This window comes from Brachyhypopomus gauderio, unplaced genomic scaffold (assembly GCF_052324685.1).
Source record: "Brachyhypopomus gauderio isolate BG-103 unplaced genomic scaffold, BGAUD_0.2 sc254, whole genome shotgun sequence".
Classification (NCBI taxonomy): Eukaryota; Metazoa; Chordata; class Actinopteri; order Gymnotiformes; family Hypopomidae; genus Brachyhypopomus; species Brachyhypopomus gauderio.
This window is the reverse complement of record NW_027507075.1, coordinates 122,651-147,018: the sequence shown is the minus strand read 5'-3', so window position 1 is coordinate 147,018 and position 24,368 is coordinate 122,651. Positions and strand designations below refer to the sequence as shown.

Genomic DNA, 24,368 nt, shown 5'->3' with positions numbered 1-24,368 from the left:
TATTGTCTATCTTCTTGCATGTCTCTACCCAAGACGATTGGGTACAGGCACCTGCAGGCACCTGGGGGATGGTCTGGTTTGCCGGTGGATGTGCTGATGCCGGATGAGCCGTTGCCACGGGGGGTCGTGCTGAGGCTGGCCCGCCTGAGGCCCACCGCCTGCACCGAGAGGACTGAGGCTGCTTGGCCGGGGAACAGGAGCCTTGACTGTTGCTGTGGAACTTTGAAACCACCCTGTGACCTCGGACTTGTGTTAACGGGCCGCCCAATGGAAGATGGGTTCCCTTTTGAGTCTTGGTCCTCCCGAGGTTTCTTCCTAATCCCCACCCTATAGGGAGTTTTTCCTCGCCACTGTCGCCTTTGGCTTGCTCATTAGGGATCTGGACCCATACGATTGTAAAGCTGCTTTGTGACAACGTGTGTTGTGAAAAGCGCTATATAAATAAATTTGACTTTGACTCTGACCTTTCCAACGCTACCCCACCACCAGCTTCATCTGTGGCATTGCACACAAGAAGCTGCGAACAGGGATGTGATGCTTGAACTAGTCACACTGGGGTGTGCAGCGACCTTCCCAATGGTCAAGGTAGCTGGAGTCATCATGGTCCACCGTTACTGGCGGCGGCGGGCTTGGGCAAATCAACAGATATGGGAGGACGACGCTCCGGAGAAGAACTCACAGCCTTCACTCAGTTCAGCAGGCTGACCCAGTCTGAACTGAGACGCCTGCTGGTGGTCAAGCTTGACCCCCAGTTCACCAAGATAGACCAAGACTGTGCACCAAGAGATGTTCGACTCTACCAACCCGAGTGGGAAGCTCCAGCAGCCGGACAGGAAGCCCAAACGGGCCCTACAGAGATATGATAAGGTGTCTGGTCACAAGGCTGGAAGCTGCATACCCAGCCACTGTCAACACAGCCAAGATAGCTGCCTGTAAGAAGATGGAGAATCCGTCTGCGACTTCCTAGTGAGACTGACCAGAATCACACTGACCACTGCGGAATTAAGGTACCAGCACAGTGTACTAATGTTACACTGTAGGGACCGTGTATGATTACAATAGTATATGTTGTAATAGTATTTTGTTATATTTTTTATTGTTTCACACTTTCTACATTATTAAACCTGTGGACAACCGAGAAGTGCTCTGTTGAACCTTGCTGCCAGTTCCTCCTCTGCACAGTGCAAAGTTGGAAGGACAGTACAAACATATTTGACCAAAAGTGTGAGTTGGGCGTACCCCACTATGTCTCTGGATGCTACCAGTGCCTTTTCTGCAGCTGCTATTGCATGCACACACAGGGGCAGCCTGGCTGCCACAGGGTCCACAGGTTTAATAACGTAGATAGAGAAAGAGAGACAGAGGAAAGTGTGTGTGTGTGTGTGTGTGTGTGTGTGTGTGTGTGTGTGTGTGTGTGTGTATAGATTATCCTGAATGTCTGTGTCATTTTCTCCAAAACTAAAATATGATGCTGGGGAAACTGGAGAAATTTTGTAGATTGTCAATATTGTATATGGTGGAGAAAACAGATTTTAAGCACTTTTAGCCTGATGAAAGAATATGTGTGTGTATGTGTGTAATGTTTCACTCACTGTGGGTTAGAGGTCACAGGTCCACTGCTGAATCCAGGAGGATAATCCATGGACCAGTCACTCTTCATAGACACACAGCTGGGTATTGGAGGTGTTTCTCTCTGGGGTTCAGTCCTGAGAGATATAATCATAAATACATTTACATTTTTACACACACTTATGTGTAGCTGAACACACTCCTACATAGAACTGAACATTTTAGTGGTCAAGTATTTCTCACTCACTCTACTCTAAGTTTGCATTTATTAAAGAAATATACACATGTCCTTGGACAAACACACAACTGTTTTAAGATTTCAATGTTTTTATGGGTTGATTGCTGTTTTCAAATAAACTTTTTTTAAAAGTTTTTCTTGACCAAAAAATGATAATTCAAATGAGGGTTTATGTGTATATATTAATGTGTGGGAGAGAATGGTTGAATTGTGTTATGGAGCCTGTTTATATTTTATAGTAGTTTAGTATAGGAGAATAAAAATCTCTAAGTGTGAAATGTGTTACTTACTTTTGTGACCTCACTACAGAGGTCACAAGTCCATTGCTGAGGGCAGGAGGCTTCTTCCTGGACCAGTGACTCTTCTTAGACTCACGGCTGTGTGCTCGAGATAGTGCTCTCTGTACCCTGATGAAGATGAGGAAAGTGTTGAGTAATTACATCCTTCACTACATCTCATTTATCCTGAATATTCCCTCTTCCTGTTTCCTCAGATTAAGTGCTGATGTAAAGCTCCTCACTTTGGGTCAGAGGTTCCTCCTCCACTGCTGGAGTTATGAGGCTCCATCATGGAGTTGTTCCTCTTCACACACACACAGCTGGACACTGGAGATGCTGCTCTCTGCTCCCTGTCAACAGTTCATCATAAAGAGGAGGAGCAGGACACTGAAACACTGATTATAATTAACCTGATGTCACTGCAGGATGAGTCTCTCTCTAACAGAAGCCCAGTAACACTACAGGAAAAGGACATGTGGTTCATGACACTTTTCAGATTCTGTACAGTATTGTCCTTATACTTGATTGCTTACTTGATTGACACTTGTGATAACACTAGCGCCATCATTTGGCAACTTATATAACTATATATTCTTTTCTTTCTTTTTTAACCAATGTTTTGCTAAAATTCTCCAGAAGAAAGTAATTTAAAGTCAGAGATATAGAATGTGCTCTGTTGTGTACTGTTATGTATGAACCTTGTTGACCAGTAATCTATACAGTATCCTTCAGTAGAGGGCACCAAGCAAAGTGAGAGCTTGTGGAAGCTGCATAGTTTGGGAGTTTTCCCATAAAGGAAAGTGGAGTGAATCAGCCTACAGTGGGTCTGTGTATCTCTATGTGTAATGCAAAACTGTTAAAATATAGACACTAAAGGGAGCTACATAACATCTACATTTTCAATTTGGCAATTTCGTCATCTCGCAGTAAGACTCACATACCGTTTCATACACATTCAGACTGGTTTACGCCACTTAATCATTAGAACATTAACCAATGTATTTTGTACATAATGTAACATTTGTAACATTTCTTAGTACACGCGTAAATAAACTCACCGTCGTATGTCAGTCTTGTGTTCATAAGGTGATTCTTCTTGTTTACTTTCGGTTTAGTCTTGTCCCATCTGGCCTCATCCACCTTTACCTGTTTTACCTGTTTGTGTTGTTTTGTGATGGTGGTAACCACCAGAGGTGGGACCAAGTCAGTGTTTTGCAAGTCTCAAGTAAGTCCAAGTCTTTATCCTCAAGTCCCGAGTCAAGTCTCAAGCAAAGACAGTCAACTCAAGTCAAGTCTCGAGTCAAGACAGGCAACCGTCAAGTCAAGTCCCAAGTCTGAAACTTGGAATTTCAAGTCCTTTCGAGTCTTTTTTTTTACAGGCACCAGCGCTTTACGAATGCTACGCTGATGCGTTTCTTTACTCGTTTTGTTGGTGTCCGCCAGCCAAAAGATGACAGATCATTTACATTTTATCTTCTCTTAATTACATAAATGTACTTAAACAAGAATGTTTCGTTACATCATTTTACACGAAAATAGCAAGCTTCATCGTAAGCAAGATGCTGTCATATGAATGGTTATTCTAAACATTTGGATAAAATGTTTAAATATAGACTAATAAAAGGTTAGGGTTATATTTTCATTGTTTTCTGTTATTGTGGGGTCACGGTGTACTATTGTTACCTGGAGATTCAGTGGGGTCACATATTCTGATGGCTGCCGTCAGAATTGGTGACCCCAGTTAAAAAGGCTCACCTGTACATCCCATTCATGATTTCTTTGTTGGCTGCAATGGTGAGGGGATGGTAAATCTTGTTTAAGTACATTTATGTAATTAAGAGACGATAAATGTAAATTTAAACATCTGTCATTTTTTGGCTCGTGGACACCAACAAAACGAGTAAAGAAAGTGCATCAGCGTAGTTTACGTAGCATTCGTAAAGCGTTTGTGCCTCTGAACAGAAACTGTGAAATAGCGCCCCCTGTTGTCACAAAACTCGACGGTCACAGAATCTGGTGTAACCCCGGTCTGCGGCAGAAGGACGAAAATGAAATTAATGGGGCGCACTTTATAAATATTAATATGCGTTTTAAAATTTAGATTTAGGGTAAAAAAAAATCAAGTCTTTGCAAGTAAACAGGTTCAAGTCCAATTCAAGTCCCAAGTTATTGGTGTAAAAGTCCAAGTCAAGTCTAAGTCTCTGAATATTTTTTCAAGTCAAGTCAAAAGTCTTAATATTAATGACTCGAGTCTGACTCGAGTCCAAGTCATGTGACTCGAGTCCCCACCTCTGGTAACCACCTACACAGAAAATGTAGGTATGTTTGAAAAATCCTATACAGCACTCAGTATATTCTGTATACTGCATACTGCTCTCAGTATATACCGCATACTGCACATAGTATATACTGCATACTGCACTCAGTATATATTGCATACTGTATACTACACTCAGTATATACTGTATACTGGAACCCACTGTATTCTGCAGTGTAGTGTCTAATATGTGTATACTACAGTTTCATATAACTGCATGGTGGTTCGGTCCACTTGTGAATGATTTTCCTCCACCAGTTTGGTGCTTGTTCTGACCTCCTGACACTCAGCCCTAAGATTTTTGTTACAGATGCATTCATCAACAGAACTATCATCAACACCATTTTTAATCATTTTATGTTTTTTTTTTTATCATTTTATTTAATCATTTTATTTTTAACCATGTGAAAAAATCTTGTTGGGACCAATTATTGTAATGTATGAAGGACACGGAGAGGGATCCTTACGCAAAAACTCAAGACTTTTATTATGACAGCTCTGTACAACAGTAGCGCACAAAGAAGCTAGGCTGTTATGAGGGATAGCTCTTGTCGCAATGTAGAGGTGGTCAATCCGGTCCGGGGTCGTAATGTGTAGGCAGAGTACGTTAGGTATCCGAGGGTTAGGCAGGAGACGTGGTCTAGGGAATAAGCAGAGGTCGGCACACAGTAGGATCAGCACAAGGTTATAACGCTCAGTTCGCAACATTGTTGGCAATACTTCGCGTCTAGGAAGTGGGAAGGAAGGGTATAAGTATGTTAGGAATGTGGGTGTGGTGGTGGGGAACAGCTGAGCTAGAGTCGCAATCAGGTGACATTCCTGACAATTATCCTTTCTCAAATACACTGTGGTCACTATATATATATATATATTTTTTCTTCTTTTTCTAGAACTGTGTTCTAGGTATTTTGGGTAGACTGCCTCCATCCCTTTGAGTCTCAGGACGCATTCTAGTCCTGTGGCTGGGGGAACTCGGTACTAAACTAAGTATAGTCCTTTAAGTACGTTGGGGGTTTCTTCGTGATCTTAATTCTGGTCGCTCAGTCTCCACAGAAGAATTAGACACACTCTCCTCCCGGTGTGCTTGTCACTGTTCTGTCTTCTGAAGATGATATGTTGGTATTCTCAAGAGTTGTAGCTGGAGTGACGACTTCCACAGGTATGGAATCAGGAATCCCTGTTCTCACTGGAGATGGATCAGAGTACCTGCGTCTCACTTGATCAATGTGTCTTCTCACCAGTTTTCCATTTCCCAGAGTGACACTGTAAGACACAGGACCCATTCTCTTCTCCACTGTTCCTGGTATCCAAGTGGGACCTGGAGCGAAATTTTTTGTATACACTCCCTCACCAACCTGAACATCCCTCTTCCGAGCATGTTGATCATGGTACATTTTTTGTTTCTGCTGCTTGTTTTGTACCTGTCTTCGGAAATCAGGATGAATAAGATCTAGTACAGATCTCAGCTTCCGGCCATACAGTAACTCTGCTGGAGATTTACCTGTTGTGGATTGAGGAGTAATTTGATAGCTGAACAGTCACCTCCCAGACGCAGGACTGAGCGCGTCGGATCCGCCCATCGTCGTGGGTTCAGGGCACTCGGTCCTGTTGGCACCCCGGGACGGGTAGTGCCCTTGGAGGGGGCGTCTGTCACGTTGAGGACCCCGGCCCCTCCCTTTTGGGTGTGTGTTTACGTAGTCTACGTGCATCGTCTGCGTCTGTGGATATTCCGTGGTGATGGCTATGTCATGTGATAACCGTCTCACCTGTGAATCGTCTCGTAATCACGTGGGGTTAATGTGGTTTGTCTATTTAATGTGCGCTCGCGCAGTGTCCTGTGCTCGTCGTTGTCTATGTCTACACGTTGCTGTGTGTGTGTACTGTTCAATGTGCGCTATTGCGCAATCACTGTGTGTAGAATAAAACGTGACGTCTGTCGCAAGAAAACGGATTCTGTGTCTCGTCCGTCTGTCGTCGCCCAGCGTCACAAAAAGTACACAAAAACATAGGCTGAATATTGCTAAACTACAGGAATTAAAATGGATACCTACAAGAAATGCAAATTCACATAGGTACTATATCATACAACGGAAACAACTATGACAAGTGCTAGAGATTTAATCTGTTCTACAGATGAGTGTTTAGTTTACATTTGAAGACTGCTAAGGACTCTGCTGTCTGGACAGTCAATGGAAGCTCATTCCATTATCTCGGAGCCAGGACAGGTCTTGAAGTTTGTTTTCCGTGGGACTTTAAGCATGGCGTTTTAAGCCAAGCCGTACTTGAGGTTCAAAGTACTCAAGGTTTGGATGGGGCTCTGACCATGGCCATCTTGTAGGGAGGGGTTCGCGCGCTGTCGATTCGCGAGGTCGTGCACCTCTTGAAATTTGTAAAAACTTTGCGCCGCGCTTCAGCGTGATGAACAAAGTCATGTTTGAGGGTTCATACACCTTCACAAGGTCGAATTAAAGCACTTGTACGGCACTTTCAAGGTCCATTTCAATATTTCCCAGCACGTTAAACTTAATTTAAATATTTATACATATATTCGTAATGATTCGAAATAATTCGCTTTTTATCACATTATTTAATGGTTGTTTATTTTCAAAACGCCCAATATTAACGTCTTCACGTTCTCTCATGTTTCGTCCTAGAATTACAAGAGGCTCGTATTTGTTAACGTAATACAAGAGAACTGTTCAGTCAGACAGATATTTGTTGTGAAACGAAGTAGTTACAATTTCAAGCATTTTCAAGTACTTTAGCCTAAACTCCAGCAATTTTCATACCTGGAACACAAAGCAACATTAAAATTCATCAGGTAAATGTTCCCCTGTTTTTGAGGAGTGTTTCTATACTACCACATATCGTTTCGAAGTTTGCGCGCTACCGTCACTCGCGAAAGTATAAACCAGGCTTGAAGGCAGAATCAGGGAACATGGTTTTAAACAATGGGTCAATTCCTTCGTTCGATCTGTATGACTGGTGACTCTTAACTGTTCTTAGCGCCCATATTACCTCAGCCTTCAAAGTATTGGCAGAGCCGCATACAGCGTGTGTTGGCTAAAACTCTTCCTTAAGCACTCAATGGTTGTGGCTGATGTGGGCATCTATGAGAATGAGGAACATTTTCCCCATCCAAGGTCCAGCATAATCCACGTGCACCCTTCTCCATGGCTTCTCTGGCCACTCCCATGGGTGTAACTGTGCAACTGGGGGAATGTTTCTATTCTCCTGACAGATAGCACATGACTTCACCATTGTCTCGATCTCTGCATCCAGGTTAGGCCACCTGATATAACTTCTGGCTAACCCTTTCATCCGTGAAATTCCTGGGTGAGACTGATGTACTTGTTTTATTATAGCCAATCTTCCTTGTGGTGGAATAATTACTCTGGCTCCCCATAACACACATCCATCCTGTATGCTCAGTTCATCTTGCCGTTTTGCATAGGGACCAAAGGAAGGATCCTTCACCTTCTGTGGCCACCCTCTAAAGACATACTCTCTTACTTTGGAAAGAACTGCATCTTTATCAGATTTTTCTTACCTTATCAGCTGTCACCAAGGGGGCATCACTGTCTGCCAGCAGAAGTACTCTTTCCTGATCCTCCTCTAGTAGTGGTTTCCCTTTTTCCTGCAGTGGCAGTCTACTCAATGCATCTTGTACACACTGTAAAAAAAAAAAAAAAACGGTAAACGACCAGCAGCAGCGGCGTTGAGCAGAGCTCGACTGAATGGGTTCTCTTGTTGTACTGCTGGCCGTTGCAGTAGCGCTAGCAGCAGGGCAAAACATTGATATTGCAGGCTGCTGCTGACGAGCCTCGCTGGTATCTGTGATAGCTCTGAGCCACCAAGAATATTTTGGGTCTTCCAACCATTTCTGGCTAAATTTGCATTTCCCCATCTCTCCGAACAGACGTTAACGTACATACAGCCCACATGAAAATTCGATCCCGCCAGTCCAACAACTATGGGTGTTCGTTAAGCCCGAAATACTTGCGAGCAATACTGCGAATTTGTGCACTGCATGGCTACCGATTTCCGCCCCCGAAATTCCAACACATGTCTGACGGAATTATTCCTCCCTAAATTTAGCTCCGCAAATTTAAGACATTTTGGTTGAAAATTTAAGACAAAATAAGACTTTTCAAGGCCTTATTTGACAAAAATGAAATTTAATACCATTTAAGACTTTTTAAGGACCCGCGGCCACCCTGTGCAAAGCCATTTCAAAAAGGGATCAGACTTCTCTGTTATGTTGAATCATGACAATGATATCTGTGAATTAGCACTTAATCTTGGAAAACACAAACAGTGAAGAGGGATTCAGGAGGTGGCAGATCCCGAAGATCCAGTGTAGTGGTGCAGCAGGGAGAGTTACTCACCTCAACATAATGGCCAGATTGATTTGTACTGTGAGCTAGTGCTCCTGCTGTTCTGTGCTGTTCCTGCTCTGTTCTGTGACGCGCCTGCTCTGGGCTGTGCCGCACCTGCAAAGTAAACAAAATGTAGGCCAAACGTGGCGCATATTATTTTTTTTGCTTTACATATTTAACATATTAGAAAGCATATTGATTCTCTAAGGGTTAAAATGCAATGGACAAAATCTTCACAATGATCCCAATAATGGTGTTTTTATTTTTAACACAAACCATACCTGGTCTCCTTCACCCTTTCTTTCTTCAGTGCAGATCTGCTTTAGCTTAAGAAGTCTATAAAAGAAAGAGTCTCTCTAGAGTAGTTAAGTCTGTCTGTCTGTTTTTTGCTTGCCTCTGGTGTACTTTATACTGTCAGCTAGTCAGGAGAAGTGTCTCTGTTTAGTTATATATGAGACTGATTGCGTCGCATATTGATTCAATAAAAGACTGCCATATTTAATACATAATCTCTACTGTATAAAAGCGTTCACCAGCTTACACGCAGAATGCAGTCTAATCACTGAAAAAATAAACTGTTAAATTGTCATTTTGAAAAATTGAAAATTCAAAACTAAAAATTCTAATTAAAATAAAATAAAAAAAAGACTAATTTTTACATAGTTTCTATATTTACATTTATTTAAATGTTTTCATATACTCTTACATTGACAGCCACACTACTGAGATGGGTTTGGATGTTTCTGCTTCTCACTCTCAGTCATGCTGTGACGATCGGGGTGGAGCGAAGGACGAGACACAGAATCCTTGCAGACGTCACTTTTAATGTATAACACATAGATTGCGCAATAGCACACGAGGAACATCTGACACTTTACACAGAGACGTGTAGACTCTAGACAACGACGAGCACAGGACACTGCGCGAGCGCACATTAAATAGACAAACCACATTAACCCCATGTGATTACGAGACGATTCACAGGTGAGACGAATTATCACATGACATAGCTATCACCACGGAATATCCACAGACGCAGACGATGCACGTAGACTACGTAAACACACGCCCAAAAGGGAGGGGCCGGGGTCCTCAACGTGACAGACGCCCCCTCCAAGGGCACTACCCGTCCCGGGGTGCCAACAGGACCGAGTGCCCCGAACCCACGACGATGGGCGGATCCGACGCGCTCAGTCCTGCGTCTGGGAGGTGACTGCCCTTGGCGGAGCGTCCATCACGAATCGCCTAGCACACCCTCCCTGGGAAGACGGGGGAAAAGACGTTAAACACATTAAACGGCATATTCACAAACACACACACAGGCACGTTCACACACAGTGGCACAAGAGGGAAAAACGGGTTTGGTACACAAAGGGGAAGACTGACAAACACGGGAACACACACACACGACATGGGCGCCAGGCTGCGCGCCAGGAGGAGAGCAAGTAGGGGAGATAGATCTGGTGCTGCTGGCGCTGCGTTGGGCAGTCCCCCTCCTGCCCCTGCCGCAAACCCCCCACCAGGCGCAGCGCGGCGGGCGGACGCGCCGGGCGCATCGCGGCGGGCGAACGCGCCGGGTGCCGCGCGGCTGGCGGACGTGTCCGAGGCAGCGTAGCTGGCGGGCCTGCCAGGCGCAGCGCGAGGGAGCTCCTCCCCATAGTCCATCGGCTCCTCCTCGCCCTCCAGAACCCCTTCCATGGACTGAGCCGGGCTCTCACCCCGGGAATAGTCCATGGGGCTGGCCCTGGAAGGTCCGGAGGACGCGGTCTCCCCAGGAGTGCTCCTCCCTTTGACAGTTCCCGCGGAGGAGGGAAGGCTCTCCTCCTCATCCTCCGTGTAGGGGTCACTATCGTACACCCCTGAAACCACTGACGGGGAATAGTCCTCCGCACCGTAATCCACGGTGGACCTGTCGAGCTCCTGTCCCGCGGGAGAGAGACCCACAGGCGGGGGAAGGTAGTCCTCCTCCTCCGATTCCGGCTCCTCCTCCTCCTCCTCACCGTAGTCTACGGTGGTTTCGTCGTAGACGGAGGGAGGGTACTCCTCCTCCTCCCCTTCCCCACCATAGTCAATGGTAGGAGCGGAGTATATGGACGGAGGGTATTCCTCTTCTTCCTCCCCCTCCCCAACATAGTCCACCGTGGGAGCAGAGTAAATGGACGGAGGGTATTCCTCTTCTTCCTCCTCTTCGGAGTCCTCCCCGAATTCTGTCTCCGGGGTGGAGTCCGTGGCGCTGATCTCGAACGCGCTTGCCCTCGGAGGCGAGAGGGCGCGGGAAGGAGAGGAATGTCTATGCCTCCAAATCCTTACCGCACCCTCGCGGAACATCTCCGCCATCTCGGGGCTTGTGCACGTCCGCGCCGCAGACAGCTGGGCTGCGCACACCGGGTCCTGCTCCAATTCTTCCTGTGTCGGCGTGACTTCGCGGCGCAGGGGTGAGGAAGCAGCCCGGTGATGCCGCTTGCTGTGGCGTTGACCCTTCTTCGGCCGGGTGGTGTAGCCCGGCATGCTTACTAGGTGTCTCAAACGGCTCGTCGTTCTGTGACGATCGGGGTGGAGCGAAGGACGAGACACAGAATCCTTGCAGAGACGTCACTTTTAATGTATAACACAGATTGCGCAATAGCGCACGAGGAACATCTGACACTTTACACAGAGACGTGTAAACTCTAGACAACAACGAGCACAGGACACTGCGCGAGCGCACATTAAATAGACAAACCACATTAACCCCACGTGATTACGAGACGATTCACAGGTGAGACGGATTATCACATGACATAGCTATCACCACGGAATATTCACAGACGCAGACGATGCACGTAGACTACGTAAACACACGCCCAAAAGGGAGGGGCCGGGGTCCTCAACGTGACACATGCTTCCTTTGGGGAGTTAGTTTCTTTATTACTTTAAAGCTACGATCAGCATATGTGGGACCTTATATTCTACTGACTGTACTGTCTCTGACTGTACTCACTGTACTGACTGTGCGAAATGTCTCTGACTGTACTGGGTTGACATCCCACATATGAACTACACTGCTTTGCTGACATGTCTCAATGTATAGTAATGGCTCTGAGGGCGGCGCAGCACTAGCTATAGCGGCAACAGGGGACGTCCAGTAATATAGATCAATGGTACAGACAATACACCAATCCAGTAATATAGATCAATGGTACAGACAATACACCAATCCAGTAATATAGACCAATGGTACAGACAATACACCAATCCAGTAATATAGACCAATGGTACAGACAATACACCAATCCAGTAATATAGATCAATGGTACAGACAATACACCAATCCAGTAATATAGACCAATGGTACAGACAATACACCAATCCAGTAATATAGACCAATGGTACAGACAATACACCAATCCAGTAATATAGACCAATGGTACAGACAATACACCAATCCAGTAATATAGACCAATGGTACAGACAATACACCAATCCAGTAATATAGATCAATGGTACAGACAATACACCAATCCAGTAATATAGATCAATGGTACAGACAATACACCAATCCAGTAATATAGATCAATGGTGGGACTTCCAGTTTGCACTGTGGCCGTGGCAGAGAAAGTGATGGCAGCGTCCAGAGACGTTGTTGGCTATTCCACACTGACCTTATTAGTCCCATTACACTTCACTTCTACTTCTTGAGAAGAAAACATCACACTTATCTACACAGCTATGGCTGAAATATAACACTGTGTTGCTTGACATGCCCAACATCCTCATTCAACGATGCAGAGTTCTTAATCCAGCCACACTTTACCCACAGAGGATGATGGTGAGTGACATGACTGTGTTGCTGTAACTAACATGCTGTGTTACCCCAGGTTGGACCTCAATGAAGAACCTCTGAATCACCACGACTGCATTTTCTTTGTTGATGTGTGTCAGGAACAGCACATGATACCCGTGTGATGCGGTTCACCTGTCGCTCATCGCCCCTCCCCTTTTGCTACTATTTAAGCTTCCTCCTCTCTCTTCCGGGTTGCGAAGTATTGTTGCCATGCCACATACCAAGCGTTTTCTCAGTGTTACTGCTCTCCCGTGTACCGACCTCTGCTCTCCTCCTAGACCTCGTCCCCTGCCTAGTCCCTTTGTACCTCCTGGCTTCTGTCTCATCGGCGTGACCCTGGACTTTCCTGACTACGATCACATCACTCCTGCACTACAAGCCCTGAACAGAGTTACTCGCCTGTTTGATCACTCCGTAATTGCTGTTTCAATAAAAGCGGCTATTATCCGCACTTGGATCCTTGTCTGCCTGATCAGTACGTTACAATGTGTCAGTATCCAGGGATCCAGCACAGATCAGAACAGAGTAGGTTGGGCTGTAGTCGCCCCGTCCTACTTAGTAGTTTCAGTCCCTCTACCACGTCATCTCTCAGCACAGACCGCTGGACTATATGATTTAACCCAGACATGCAGATTGGCAGAAGGAATATCAGTTACTATTTACAATGACAGCAGGTGTGATTTTGGTGTAGTTAATGATTTTGGGCCCATTTGGAAACACTAGTTCAGTGATTCTGATTTCACATCTCAAGCTTGTGTTGATCTACTGCAGGTATCACCAAATGGCGGACCGCGGTCCGGATCCGGACCCGAACGCCGTCCTGTCCGGACCCAATCACATTCCTGATTAACTGGATACGGACCCAAATGCCAAAAAAATTTTAACGGGAGACTATATTTTAAACCGGAGAGTGTTAGTTTCGCCCCCTGCTCAACAACTTTCGTTCGCCACCCCCCCGCTCAACAACTTTCGTTCGCCACCGCGACCGGACCTAAGGTCTGAGCTATCTGCCAAAAATGGACCGCGGAAAGATTTAATTGATTACCCCTGATCTACTGGATGCTCTCCAACTGCTGTCCACTATTGCTGTGTGTAAATGTGCTGCCCACACTAACGGTGCTGATTCTGCTGATTCTGACCTGCTCTGTACCCCCCCCACAAGTTCCTCTGTTGACCTTGCAGCTCAGCCCCTCCCTCCCCCTCACAGATCTACAGCACACACACACACAGGAGGAGAGGCCGTCTGGAAGAAAGCAGGATGTGCTTTTTAGGATGGTGTGTGGCACTATCCTCTGGGCCGCCGTGTTTGACTATATTCATGTTTCTTTACTATGTTAAATTGACCCATGGGAAGACCTGTGTGTCCAAAGGGGAGATGATTGATCAATTAAAGACCCATTGGTTCACACACAATTATTCACAGAAATTATGTGCAGAAATTCTGTCATGAATGCGTGATATAAGATATCTTTGTAATTGCACAAACAACGAAATTTTGTTGGAGCAATCCTCCTCCAAATGCCAACATAATTAAATAACAAATATCAAAAACATCAAGAATAAATATAAAAAAATATAAATATTTAAAGTGTCGTAGTGCATATGGACCTGAGTGCAGTGTGCTACCGTGATTAAAATCTGTTGGGTTTATTGTGGTCAGTGTTCAGTAGTGTAACAACTCTGTGATAGAAGCTGTTTTATAGTCTTGTAGTCCGTGCATATAGTGTCCTGTAGCATCTTCCAGAAGACAGTGGAGTGAAGAGACAGTGTCCAGGGTGTGTGCTGTCCTTTATTATAGCAGTGACTCACCTGGTGCAGCGGGTCCTGTATATGTCCTCTGGTCTGGGGAGCTGGTGCCCGTGATCCTCTCAGCAGTCTTGATAATACGCTGGAGATCTTTCCTATTGTCTATAGTGCAGCCACAGAACCAAACAAATACAGTGTGTGAGGACGGACTCAATGGCTGACCTGTAGAAGCTCACCAGCAGTTGTTGTGGGAGTTGTGCTCTCTTTAAGCACCTCAGGAAGTGTATCTTTGGAGACCTTTCTTGGCCGTTGCTGTGGTATTGGTGGTCCAGGTCATGTCATGGCTGATGTTAACACTGAGATACTTGATACTCTTCACTGTTTCCACTCTCTCACCACTGATTGTGATTGGGTGATGGACGAGGGGTGTCAGTCTCCTGAAATCCAGGATCAATTCCTTCATCTTTGCTGCATTGAGGATCAAGTTGTTTTCTTGACTCCAGTCCTCCAGGTTCTCGTCCTCTGACCTGTAGGCAGTTTCATCACTGGATGTAATCTTGAATGAATGAATCTTCAACTTATATAGCGCCTTTCTAGATAATCAAGGTCACTTTACAATTTTAATAGAAAAGTGTTTTTTCTGTGTAATAAATCATTTACAGAAGGAGTTTGGGAGTTAGTTGGGAAACATTTTGGAACTCAGCCAAGATAGATAGATAGATAGAGATAGATAGATACTTTATTGATCCCAGAGGGAAATTCCTGAATTCCAGTAACAGATCGGCACATAGGGTTATAAAGGGAAGAAAAGATAAAAAATATACAGTAGGTAAACAGTTTAAAAATCCTAAAGTTAAAACATGAAATAATATAAGATAATATAATAAAATAGACTTCTCATGGCAAAAGTTACAGCAGCAAAATTAGCATTGGAATAATGTACAGTTAGTGCAAGTAGTGCAGTAATACAGTAGTAAAGTGAAAAAGTACAGGTAATAAAAAAAAATATATATATATATATAAAATATATAAAAAAAAATATATATATAATAAAAATAAAAAAACTGAAAATGCTGAAAAAAGAGGTATGGTACCAGGAGGGTGTTACGTATGATAAGGGGCTATGTCCATTAGAGTGACCGGGTTGGAGGTGTCACAACGTTTGTAGTCTGCTATGCTGAGAGGAGTTGAACAGTCTAATGGCCTGGGGGACAAAAGACTTCCTGAGTCTTTCGGTGGAGCAGGACTGGGACAGCAGTCTGCCACTGAATGAGCTCCTCTGCCGGGTGATTGTACTGTGCAGAGGGTGGTGAACATTGTCCATGATGTTCAGCAGTTTGTTGAGGGCTCTCCTCTCTGCCAGTGGTGTTAGGGGCTCCAGCTCTAAACCCAGCACAGAACCAGCTTTCCTCACCAGCTTGTCGAGTCGTCCAGCGTCCCTCTTGCTGATGCTGCCTCCCCAACATACTACAGCATAGAAGAGGACGCTGGCTACCACAGACTGGTAGAACATCAGCAGGAGCTTCTGGCAGATCCTGAAGGACGCGAGCCTCCTAAGAAAGTAAAGTCTGCTCTGGGCTTTCTTGTAGAGGTGGTCGGTGTTCACTGACCAGTCCAGCCTTTCATCCAGGTGCACACCAAGGAACTTGTAAGACTTAACTCTCTCCACATCGACCCCATCGATGGAGACTAGCTGCTGGGATGGCCTGGACCTTCTAAAGTCCATGCACATCTCCTTGGTTTTGGTGATGTTCAGCTGCAGATGGTTTGCTTTGCACCAAACCACGAAGTCCTCAATCAGGCTCCTGTACTCCATCTCCTGTCCATTACTTACACACCCCACAATTGCAGTGTCATCAGAGAACTTCTGCATGTGGCATGACTCCGAGTCGTATTTGAAGTCTGATGTGTACAGGGTGAACAGGACTGGAGAGAGGACGGTCCCCTGTGGTGCTCCTATGTTGCTGATCACTGTATCAGAGGAGCAGTCCCTGATCCTGACATGTTGTGGCCTCCCAGTCAGGTAGTCAGTGATCCAGGTGACCAGGTGCATGTCCACCTCCATCTTCACCAGCTTGTCTCTCAGCAGTAGGGGCTGGATGGTGTTAAAGGCGCTGGAGTAGTCGAAGAACATGACCCTCACAGCACCGCTCCCCTTGTCCAGGTGAGAGTGAGCTCTGTGCAGGAGATGGAGAATGGCGTCTTCCACCCCCACCTTCTCCCTGTAAGCAAACTGCAGTGGGTCCTCAGCATGGTGGACCTGAGGTCTGAGGTGACTCAGCAGCAGTCGCTCCATGGTCTTCATCACGTGGGATGTCAGAGCAACTGGCCTGTAGTCATTCAGCTCCTTCGGATGTGGCTTCTTGGGAACTGGAATGAGGCATGTTGTCTTCCACATGACAGGAACCTTCCCTAGGCGTAGACTCAGGTTGAAGACATGTTAAAGCGGCTCCCCCAGTTGGACAGCGCATGCTTTGAGCATTCTGGGGCACACTCTGTCCGGGCCAGCTGCCTTTCTGGGGTGAAGTCTCCTCAGCTGTCTCCTGACTTGGTTCGCAGTGAAGGTGGGGGGACTGCAAGAGCTGTTTAGTCTACTCACTGATGGTGGTGCTGATGTTGATGGAGGAGGTGGAGGTGAGGGTGGTGATGGTGACGGGGATTGTAGAGGTGAGGGTGAGGGCCGGTTTGCTGGCCGTGGTGACAGTGTGGTAGTTGCTGCAGGAGGGGGGGAGGTGCAGGAGAAGGGGGCTGCCGGGGGGGCTAGTGGGGGTGACTGGGTGGTGAGTGACTGGGTGGTGAGTGACTGGGTGGTGAGTGCTGCAGGAGGGGAGGGGGAGGGGGCAGCAGGAGCAGGACAGTCAAACCTGTTGTAGAAGTGGTTGAACTGGTTTGCTCTGTCCACACCCCCATCTACTGAGTTGCTGCTCTTGTTTTTGCACCCTGTGATAGCTCTCATCGCACCCCAGACCTCCCTCATGTTATTGTCCTGCAGCCTTCTCTCCACTTTACTCCTATAGGACTCTTTGGCCTCTTTCAGACGTCCCTTGAGATCCCTCTGTACGCGCTTCAGCTCCACCGAGTTTCCATCTTTGAACGCCCTCTTCTTCTGATTGAGGAGGTCCTTGACGTCACTGGTGATCCAGGGTTTATTATTTGGGAAGCAGCTTACAGTCCTTGTGGGAACAGCTACGTCCATACAGAAGTTCACGTTGTCCGTAACGCAGTGTGTCACTCCCTCAATGTCCTCACCGTGTGAATGTAGCAGCAATTCAGTGGTCTCGAAGCAGTCCATTAGGGCTTCTTCTGCTTCAGGAGACCAAACTCTGAATGAGCGAGAGGTAGAAGGCTGCCTCAGTACCAGTGGTTTGTACTGAGGCTGTAGGAAAACCAGATTGTGATCTGATTTTCCCAGTGGTGGTAGTGGAGTGGCCCTGTATGCGTCCCTCACATTAGCATACAGCAGGTCGATAGTCCTGTTTTTCCTGGTGGGACAGTCCACAAACTGGAAAAAGGCAGGCAGGGTAGAGTCCAGTGTGACATGGTTAAAGTCGCCAGAGATCAGACAGAAGGCGTCAGGGTGCTGTGTCTGTAGCGCTGCGACGGTGGAGTGGATGACGTCACACGTTGCCTGCGCGTCCGCCCGGGGTGGAATGTAAACACACACAAAGATGGCGTGTGAGAGCTCCCGCGGCATGTAATATGGTCTGAGGCTCACCGCTAACAGTTCTATGTCCCGACAGCAGATAACCTCCTTCACGTTTACATGACCGGGGTTGCACCACCTGGTGTTGATAAAAAGCGCAAGCCCCCCACCTTTGCGTTTCCTGCTGAGTTTCGGGTCCCTGTCCGCTCGCACCGTAGAGAATCCAGGTAGCTCCACGTTAGCGTCCGGGGTGTTGGGGGTGAGCCAGGTCTCGGTGAAACACAGCACTCTGCACTCCCTGTAGAGCTTCTGGGTCTTCACCAGACTAGCCAGCTCATCGGTTTTGTTGGTCAGCGAGTTGACATTCCCCATAACCACCGACGGGACCGAGGGTTTGAATCTCCACCGCTTCTCCATCTTCTTAGCCTTTAGCTTAGCCTTTAGCTTAGCACAGGCTCTGCAGCCCCGATACTTCCGCCTCAGCTCCCCCGGGATTGTTAGGACAATGCCCCCGCGTCCCATGGGACGGAGGCTCAGCAGTTGTTCCCGGGAATAGAATCGAAACTCTACGCTGCACTCCATACCACTCTGAAAATATATTATAATATCCTTAGGATATAAATAAGATGCACTATGGTCATGCGTAAAAGCCTAAGTCAATAAATAAAGTTTAAAGAAAAACTCGAGAAAAAAACAAAGCACACAAGACGGAGCTACTGGAAAAGGCAGCCACTCGCGGCGGCGCCGGAAGACGAATCGAATATTATTATAATAAATTTTATTTTATAAATAAAATAAATATTATAAATATTATTATAAAGAATATTAAAATAAATGAAACTATTAATAATGAAAACTTGAGGAGCTCCACAAAGCTCCATTGATAATGTACAGACTGGTGGAAAGATCTGGAGAATTTAGACATAACATGAACACAGGCAGATAATGAAAGGGCCTCTACATGCTGCTGGATGAACTGTGGATGTAGGATGACACTGTAAAAGGCCTCATTTGATAAAGGTCCAGATCAGGGGATCTTTAAACAGATAGAACTTTTACATTTGGACCTAATACATATATAATGAATGTGTATATGAATATGAATGACTGGGGTGTGAAGTAATGATGATTGGACATAATGGTGGTAGAATCTAAAGCGCATATGTAAATAGAGTAGGAGGGGCAATGTGTATCTGATTAGAATATGTCACGGTAGGCCGGTCCGGCTCCTCAGGTGATCCGCCCACTTCACAACACTCCACCTCCCGTTTACTCCATAGATCACAAGCCCCGCCTACTGATCAGTTCTCTTCATTCCGTGCACCTGTCACTCATTTCCAGTCGCCCTCTTTATCCGTTAAAGGCCAAGATTGAGTGACTCTCTTCAGAGTTCAGAGCGCTATCTGCTCCCTCGCATTTAAACTGCATTTAACAGCTTTGAGTTGTGCTGTGTCTATGATGGAAATGGAGATTAAAGTCGACCTAGCACCACCTCCTGTGTCTGCTGCATCTGTCACCTCGTTACAGAATATACCGTATGAATAAACATTAGTGCTCCTCTGAGCCCTGGAGACTTTCATGTTGGGGGAAGACTCAACTGTACACCAACGTTGATCTACAATAAAGTGGGACCTGTTATTCTCATCAAGTGATCTTGGAGTCTGTCTTCTTTATTTTATTACTCTGTTCCTTATTTGTTTAAGGATAATTCAGTGGTACTGGCTTTAATGTGGGACTAAGGAACCACAAATATTTACTCGCTCCACACATACGCAAGAACTGAGAAGGGAGAGAGAGAGGAAAATGTGGAGAATGCAGACTTAAAATACTTTGTCTGATTAAAGAATCTGTGTGTAATGTGTCACTCACTGTGGGTCAGGGGTCACAGGCCCACTGCTGAAGTCAAGAGGCTGATGCATGGACCAGTCACTCTTCATAGACACACAGCTGGGTACTGGAGATGATTCACTCTTCATAGACACACAGCTGAGTACTTGAGATGATTCACTCTTCATTAACACACAGCTGGGTAATGGAGATGCTGCTCTCTTCACCCTGATGAAGATGAGGAAAGGGTTGAGTAATTATGTTCTTCACTACATCTCATTTATCCTGAATATTCCCTCTTCCTGTTTCCTCAGATTAAGGGCTGATGTAAAGCTCCTCACTTTGGGTCAGATGTTCCTCCTCCACTGCTGGAGTTATGAGGCTCCATCATGGAATTGTTCCTCTTCACACACACACAGCTGGACACTGGAGATGCTGCTCTCTGCTCCCTGTCAACACTTCATCATAAAGAGGAGGAGCAGGACACTGAAACACTGATTACAATGAACCTGATGTCACTGCAGGATGAATCTGTCCCGTATAAACATATGACTCTGCAACCAAACACAAGCCCAGTAACACTTGTGAAGGAAATATTGATTATATTCATGTGTGATTCATGTTAGCATGGTCTGTGTGAAAAGTACTGCTTAGTAATTAACTGTAACCATATTGAAGATGTTTTTCTGTAAGACTGAAGTTTTCTGTGCAGCAGCAGAGTTGGTGATAATATTGCTTATCCGTTTCTAAGCAAAATTGTTAATGCTTATTTTCTTTTAGCAAAAATGATTTCAGTAAATTAGCCATTTTAACTGAGTGTATAGATGCTATAAAGATCTGGATGAACTGCAACTTTCTTAAGCTGAACCAAGATAAAACGGAGGTTCTGGTTGTGGGTTCTGATAAAATCCCTAGGGAGGTAGAGGTGGCTCTTGGTTCTCTCACATCAAGAGTAAATGCTCTTCCTAGAAATCTTGGAGTTATCTTTGACCCTCAGCTACAACTCAATGAACACATCAAAAAGCTTATTCAGTCATGCTTTTTTCAGCTTAGGAACATTGCAAAAATCAAGCATATTCTATCATTTCAGGACTTGGAGACAATCATACATACATTTGTGTCTTCGCGCATAGACTATTGCAATGCCTTGTACACTTGCCTTAGCCAAGGATCTTTGGCAAAGCTTCAGATGGTGCAGAACGCAGCTGCACGGCTTTTAACCAGAACAAGACGTAGGGAACACATCACTCCAGTGTTGGCCTCCCTGCGCTGGTTGCCAGTGAAGTGGAGAGTGAATTTTAAGGTGCTTGTTTTAACGTATAAGGCTTTACATGGTGAGACGCCAGAGTATATTTGTGAGTTATTAGTTCCCCATTCCACTTCAAGGTCACTGAGATCTACAGACAAAGGGCTTCTGATGGTGCCGAGAACAAAACTCAAGCAAAAGGGTGACCGTGCATTCGCCGTGTATGCACCTAAACTCTGGAATAGTCTTCCTGTAAACATCAGGTTTGCAGATTCCATATCATCTTTTAAAAAACTGTTGAAAACCCATTTTTATTCCCAAGCCTTTGAAACAGTCCACAATTAAACCTTGAGCCTGGCGGTTTTGCTTAGTTGTACTTAATTTGTGTTACATACCTATTTTAAGTCCTTTTATGTTTTTATATGTTGTGCATTTTATGTACGATTTTTATGTTTTTATTGGCATTTTTCATTTTTGTATTTTATTTTAGAGTTGTAAAGCACTATATATAAAGTGCTATATAAATAAATTTACATTTACATTTACATTTACAAGCACCCAAGGTTGAATCCCAGGGAAACTGACAACTGCTCCTTGGAAGCAGGCATCCTTAGTTTTTTCTACACACACACTTTGACTATAATAATCTGGACTGAGAGAGACAGTTCAGAGTTACTGCATGAAGCGTAAGCTTCACATCATACTTTTATACTTTTATATTTTGTAACTCTCTTGCTATCAAATAAATACTGCTTAATATATTATAAGACCTCAAATTCTGTGCCATCAATTCCACCACAGAATTAACTGAAGCTCACCGAGGACGCTCCTCAGTCTGGGACTGAGCTGGACGACGGGAACCCCACAAGCTAAAGGGAAAGTACCGCCAGGGTGTAGCTGAAAGTTCTGACCTCGCTGACGACTCCCGCCTCATCCAACGAACAAAAAGAACGTGGTGGTGGCACGCAATCGTAAGTGAATAAAAAAAACTTGTTTGTAGTTTTCCACGGAATAGGCGTCCCTGCCTGCATTGAAATAGGAAAGGAATATTACTCTGGGAGTAATAAAGAGCCTATTAAGAGAATAGGCCTATTTAGACGCCTAACTAGAGAAAAGGCCGTTCTTGTACACGTACATTAACGTATAAGGACCCGGGTCGATTCAGTGCAAGGCTATAGGAGGGACCTATTCATGGCCATTGTTGGAACTAAATTGAGATCCAATATATGTTAGGCAGTAAATAAGTGTTTTTGATAGCAATTTGTATTTTTAATAGCAATTTGTATTTTGATTATTTAAAGGATGGGTTTAAGTAACAGTAAAAAATATGCCTTTGATGTCAGCCAACATCCCAATAGCATTTTTGAACAGATGAATAGACTTTATGGTACTGACTGCTGCAAACATGTTCCATACTGGATAGAAAATTGTGGGTTTGCGCCAAGTGGCTCACTGAGTGTGGTGTATTTGGGAAAGTTGATACAAAGGGTTCAAGAGAGACCTAAAAAGGATAATAAGAAAGTATTTTGATGACAATAAAGAAAATATGTTGCACAAGGCAAAGTGTTGGTTAGAGGAGGCTCAAAAGAGAGCTAATATGCAAAAGAAGGTTATGCAGGTAGGGCTTGGAGAAAATACTAATAAGGTGTCCCAGTGTGTCTCCTTAGCTGATCCTGACCTCGATGCCACCCCAACGAGATGTCGCCCACCACCCGGAGTACCTGGGGGAGAGGGAGCTGCTGCAGCTGCACCACTCCCACACCCGCCTCACAACAGATACCCACCGTTGTGGATACCCGCCACCAATCAGACAGCCCACCAGATGATGATAACCACGCCCGAACCAGTGGTCACACAGTTCCCGATGGTAGAAGTCTCCGGCCCGGACGGAGTTATCATGGTGCACAGACACTGGACTTCTGATGACATCATGAAAGCAGGCGAGGGTATGGGCAAACCATCTGACATAGGAGGACGGCGCTTTGGAGAAGAACTTGTGGCTTTTGTTCGGTCCTGTAGACCGACCCAATCAGAACTGAAACGTTTACTGGTGGTCAAACTCGGACCTCAGTTCAACAAGATCGAACATGACTGGAATCCAGGTGATGTCCGTCTCCACCTACCTGAGTGGGACGCCCCTGATGGAGGGGGAGCTGATCTGAACGGACCATACAGAGACATGATAAGACGTCTGGTGGAAAGAGTGGAAGCTGCCTATCCAGTCTCCGTCAACACAGACAAGATAGCAGTTTGCAAACAAGAAGATGGAGAGTCTATCAGTGACTTCCTCGTTCGACTGACCAGAGTCCATACAGACCACTGCGGAATCGAAGCACCAGTACAACGTGCCAACGGCCCGGCAGACGTTGGCTCGTGGGAAGCCATCTGAGAAACACTTTCCTGGAGAACATGAAAAAAGACATCAGCGACCTCATCAGAGCCAACTGCATTGCATACAACAGAGCTCCTCTGTCGGTGATAGAAGATCACTCTAAACACCACGAGGCACAGCTCATAAATAAGGAGAAGAAGAAAACTCAGAAACAGAGCGACATACAGCAGCAAGCTATGCTGACTATGGTCCAGACCAGCCAAGATTACATCAGTAGCAGAGGAAGAGGCCGAGGCAGAGGCGGAGAAGATGGAGGAGGTGGTGGACAGAGAAACAAAGACAAAGACACATGCTACAATTGCGGCAAACAAGGACATTTTGCTAGAGACTGTCCAGAGTCCAAAGATGGCCATCTGACCACTGAGGAAAGAGGCCAGGACTGACGGGTGGCGGGGAGGCAGGACAGTGACGGGCCACTGAGGGTAGAATACAGCAAAAGGAAAGTACCAAATTTAGATTACTCTTTTGTCCAGCTAATTAGTAAAAACCCAGCAGCACTCCCACAGGTAGAAATAATGGTTGAAAAACGAAAACTTAAATTTTTGGTAGACAGTGGAGCAACACACTCCGTTATAATGGTTGACCAGATAAATTGTGAAATGAAGCATGATAAAACTGTCAGAGTAATGGGTGTGGGAGGGCTAACTGTCTTAGAGAGAGTGTCTGTGTTTATACAGTGTAATGTAGATAATAATGATTTGAACATAGCTTCCTGATCTCCGCTAATGTAATGTTTTGAGATTTGATGTGTAAATTGCAATACACACTCCAAAGTGGCCAGAATGGGCTATTTTTGTTTTGGGGAGAGCCCCAATTAATTCAATTGGCATCAGGACAACCAGCTTATGCCTATAAATGGCAGTACAGGGGCACCGAAGGGGTAATCAGAAAGCATTTCATGGCATACATG

General features: G+C 45.4%; 2 protein-coding genes across 4 annotated transcripts; both read right to left on the bottom strand.

Annotated features, from left to right (window-relative positions):
* Positions 1–638: 638 nt before the first annotated feature.
* LOC143504299 (uncharacterized) lies at positions 639–3,220 on the bottom strand. The gene is made up of 5 exons (XM_076995811.1): positions 3,144–3,220; positions 2,328–2,435; positions 2,098–2,214; positions 1,593–1,706; positions 639–849 (listed from the first exon to the last, which is right to left on the bottom strand). Exons 2-5 carry the CDS (start codon positions 2,375–2,377, stop codon positions 639–641), a joined length of 492 nt encoding a protein of 163 aa, XP_076851926.1. The 5' UTR covers positions 2,378–2,435; positions 3,144–3,220.
* A 1,614-nt stretch (positions 3,221–4,834) lies between these two features.
* On the bottom strand, positions 4,835–20,378 carry LOC143504298 (uncharacterized). Of its 3 annotated transcripts, XR_013127529.1 has the most exons (7): positions 20,162–20,378; positions 19,863–20,048; positions 14,624–14,877; positions 14,414–14,512; positions 8,791–8,895; positions 7,953–8,075; positions 4,835–5,042 (listed from the first exon to the last, which is right to left on the bottom strand). XR_013127529.1 is itself a non-coding variant. In XM_076995810.1 (4 exons), the coding sequence occupies exon 1, from the start codon at positions 11,287–11,289 to the stop codon at positions 10,027–10,029; it is 1,263 nt and encodes a 420-aa protein (XP_076851925.1). In that variant the 5' UTR covers positions 11,290–13,743; the 3' UTR covers positions 4,835–5,042; positions 7,953–8,075; positions 8,791–8,895; positions 9,063–10,026. The 3 variants fall into 3 exon arrangements, 1 of the variants encoding a protein (XP_076851925.1); XR_013127530.1 differs by lacking the exons at positions 4,835–5,042; positions 7,953–8,075; positions 8,791–8,895 and adding an exon at positions 13,739–13,960; XM_076995810.1 differs by lacking the exons at positions 14,414–14,512; positions 14,624–14,877; positions 19,863–20,048; positions 20,162–20,378 and adding an exon at positions 9,063–13,743.
* Between the last annotated feature and the right edge of the window lie 3,990 nt (positions 20,379–24,368).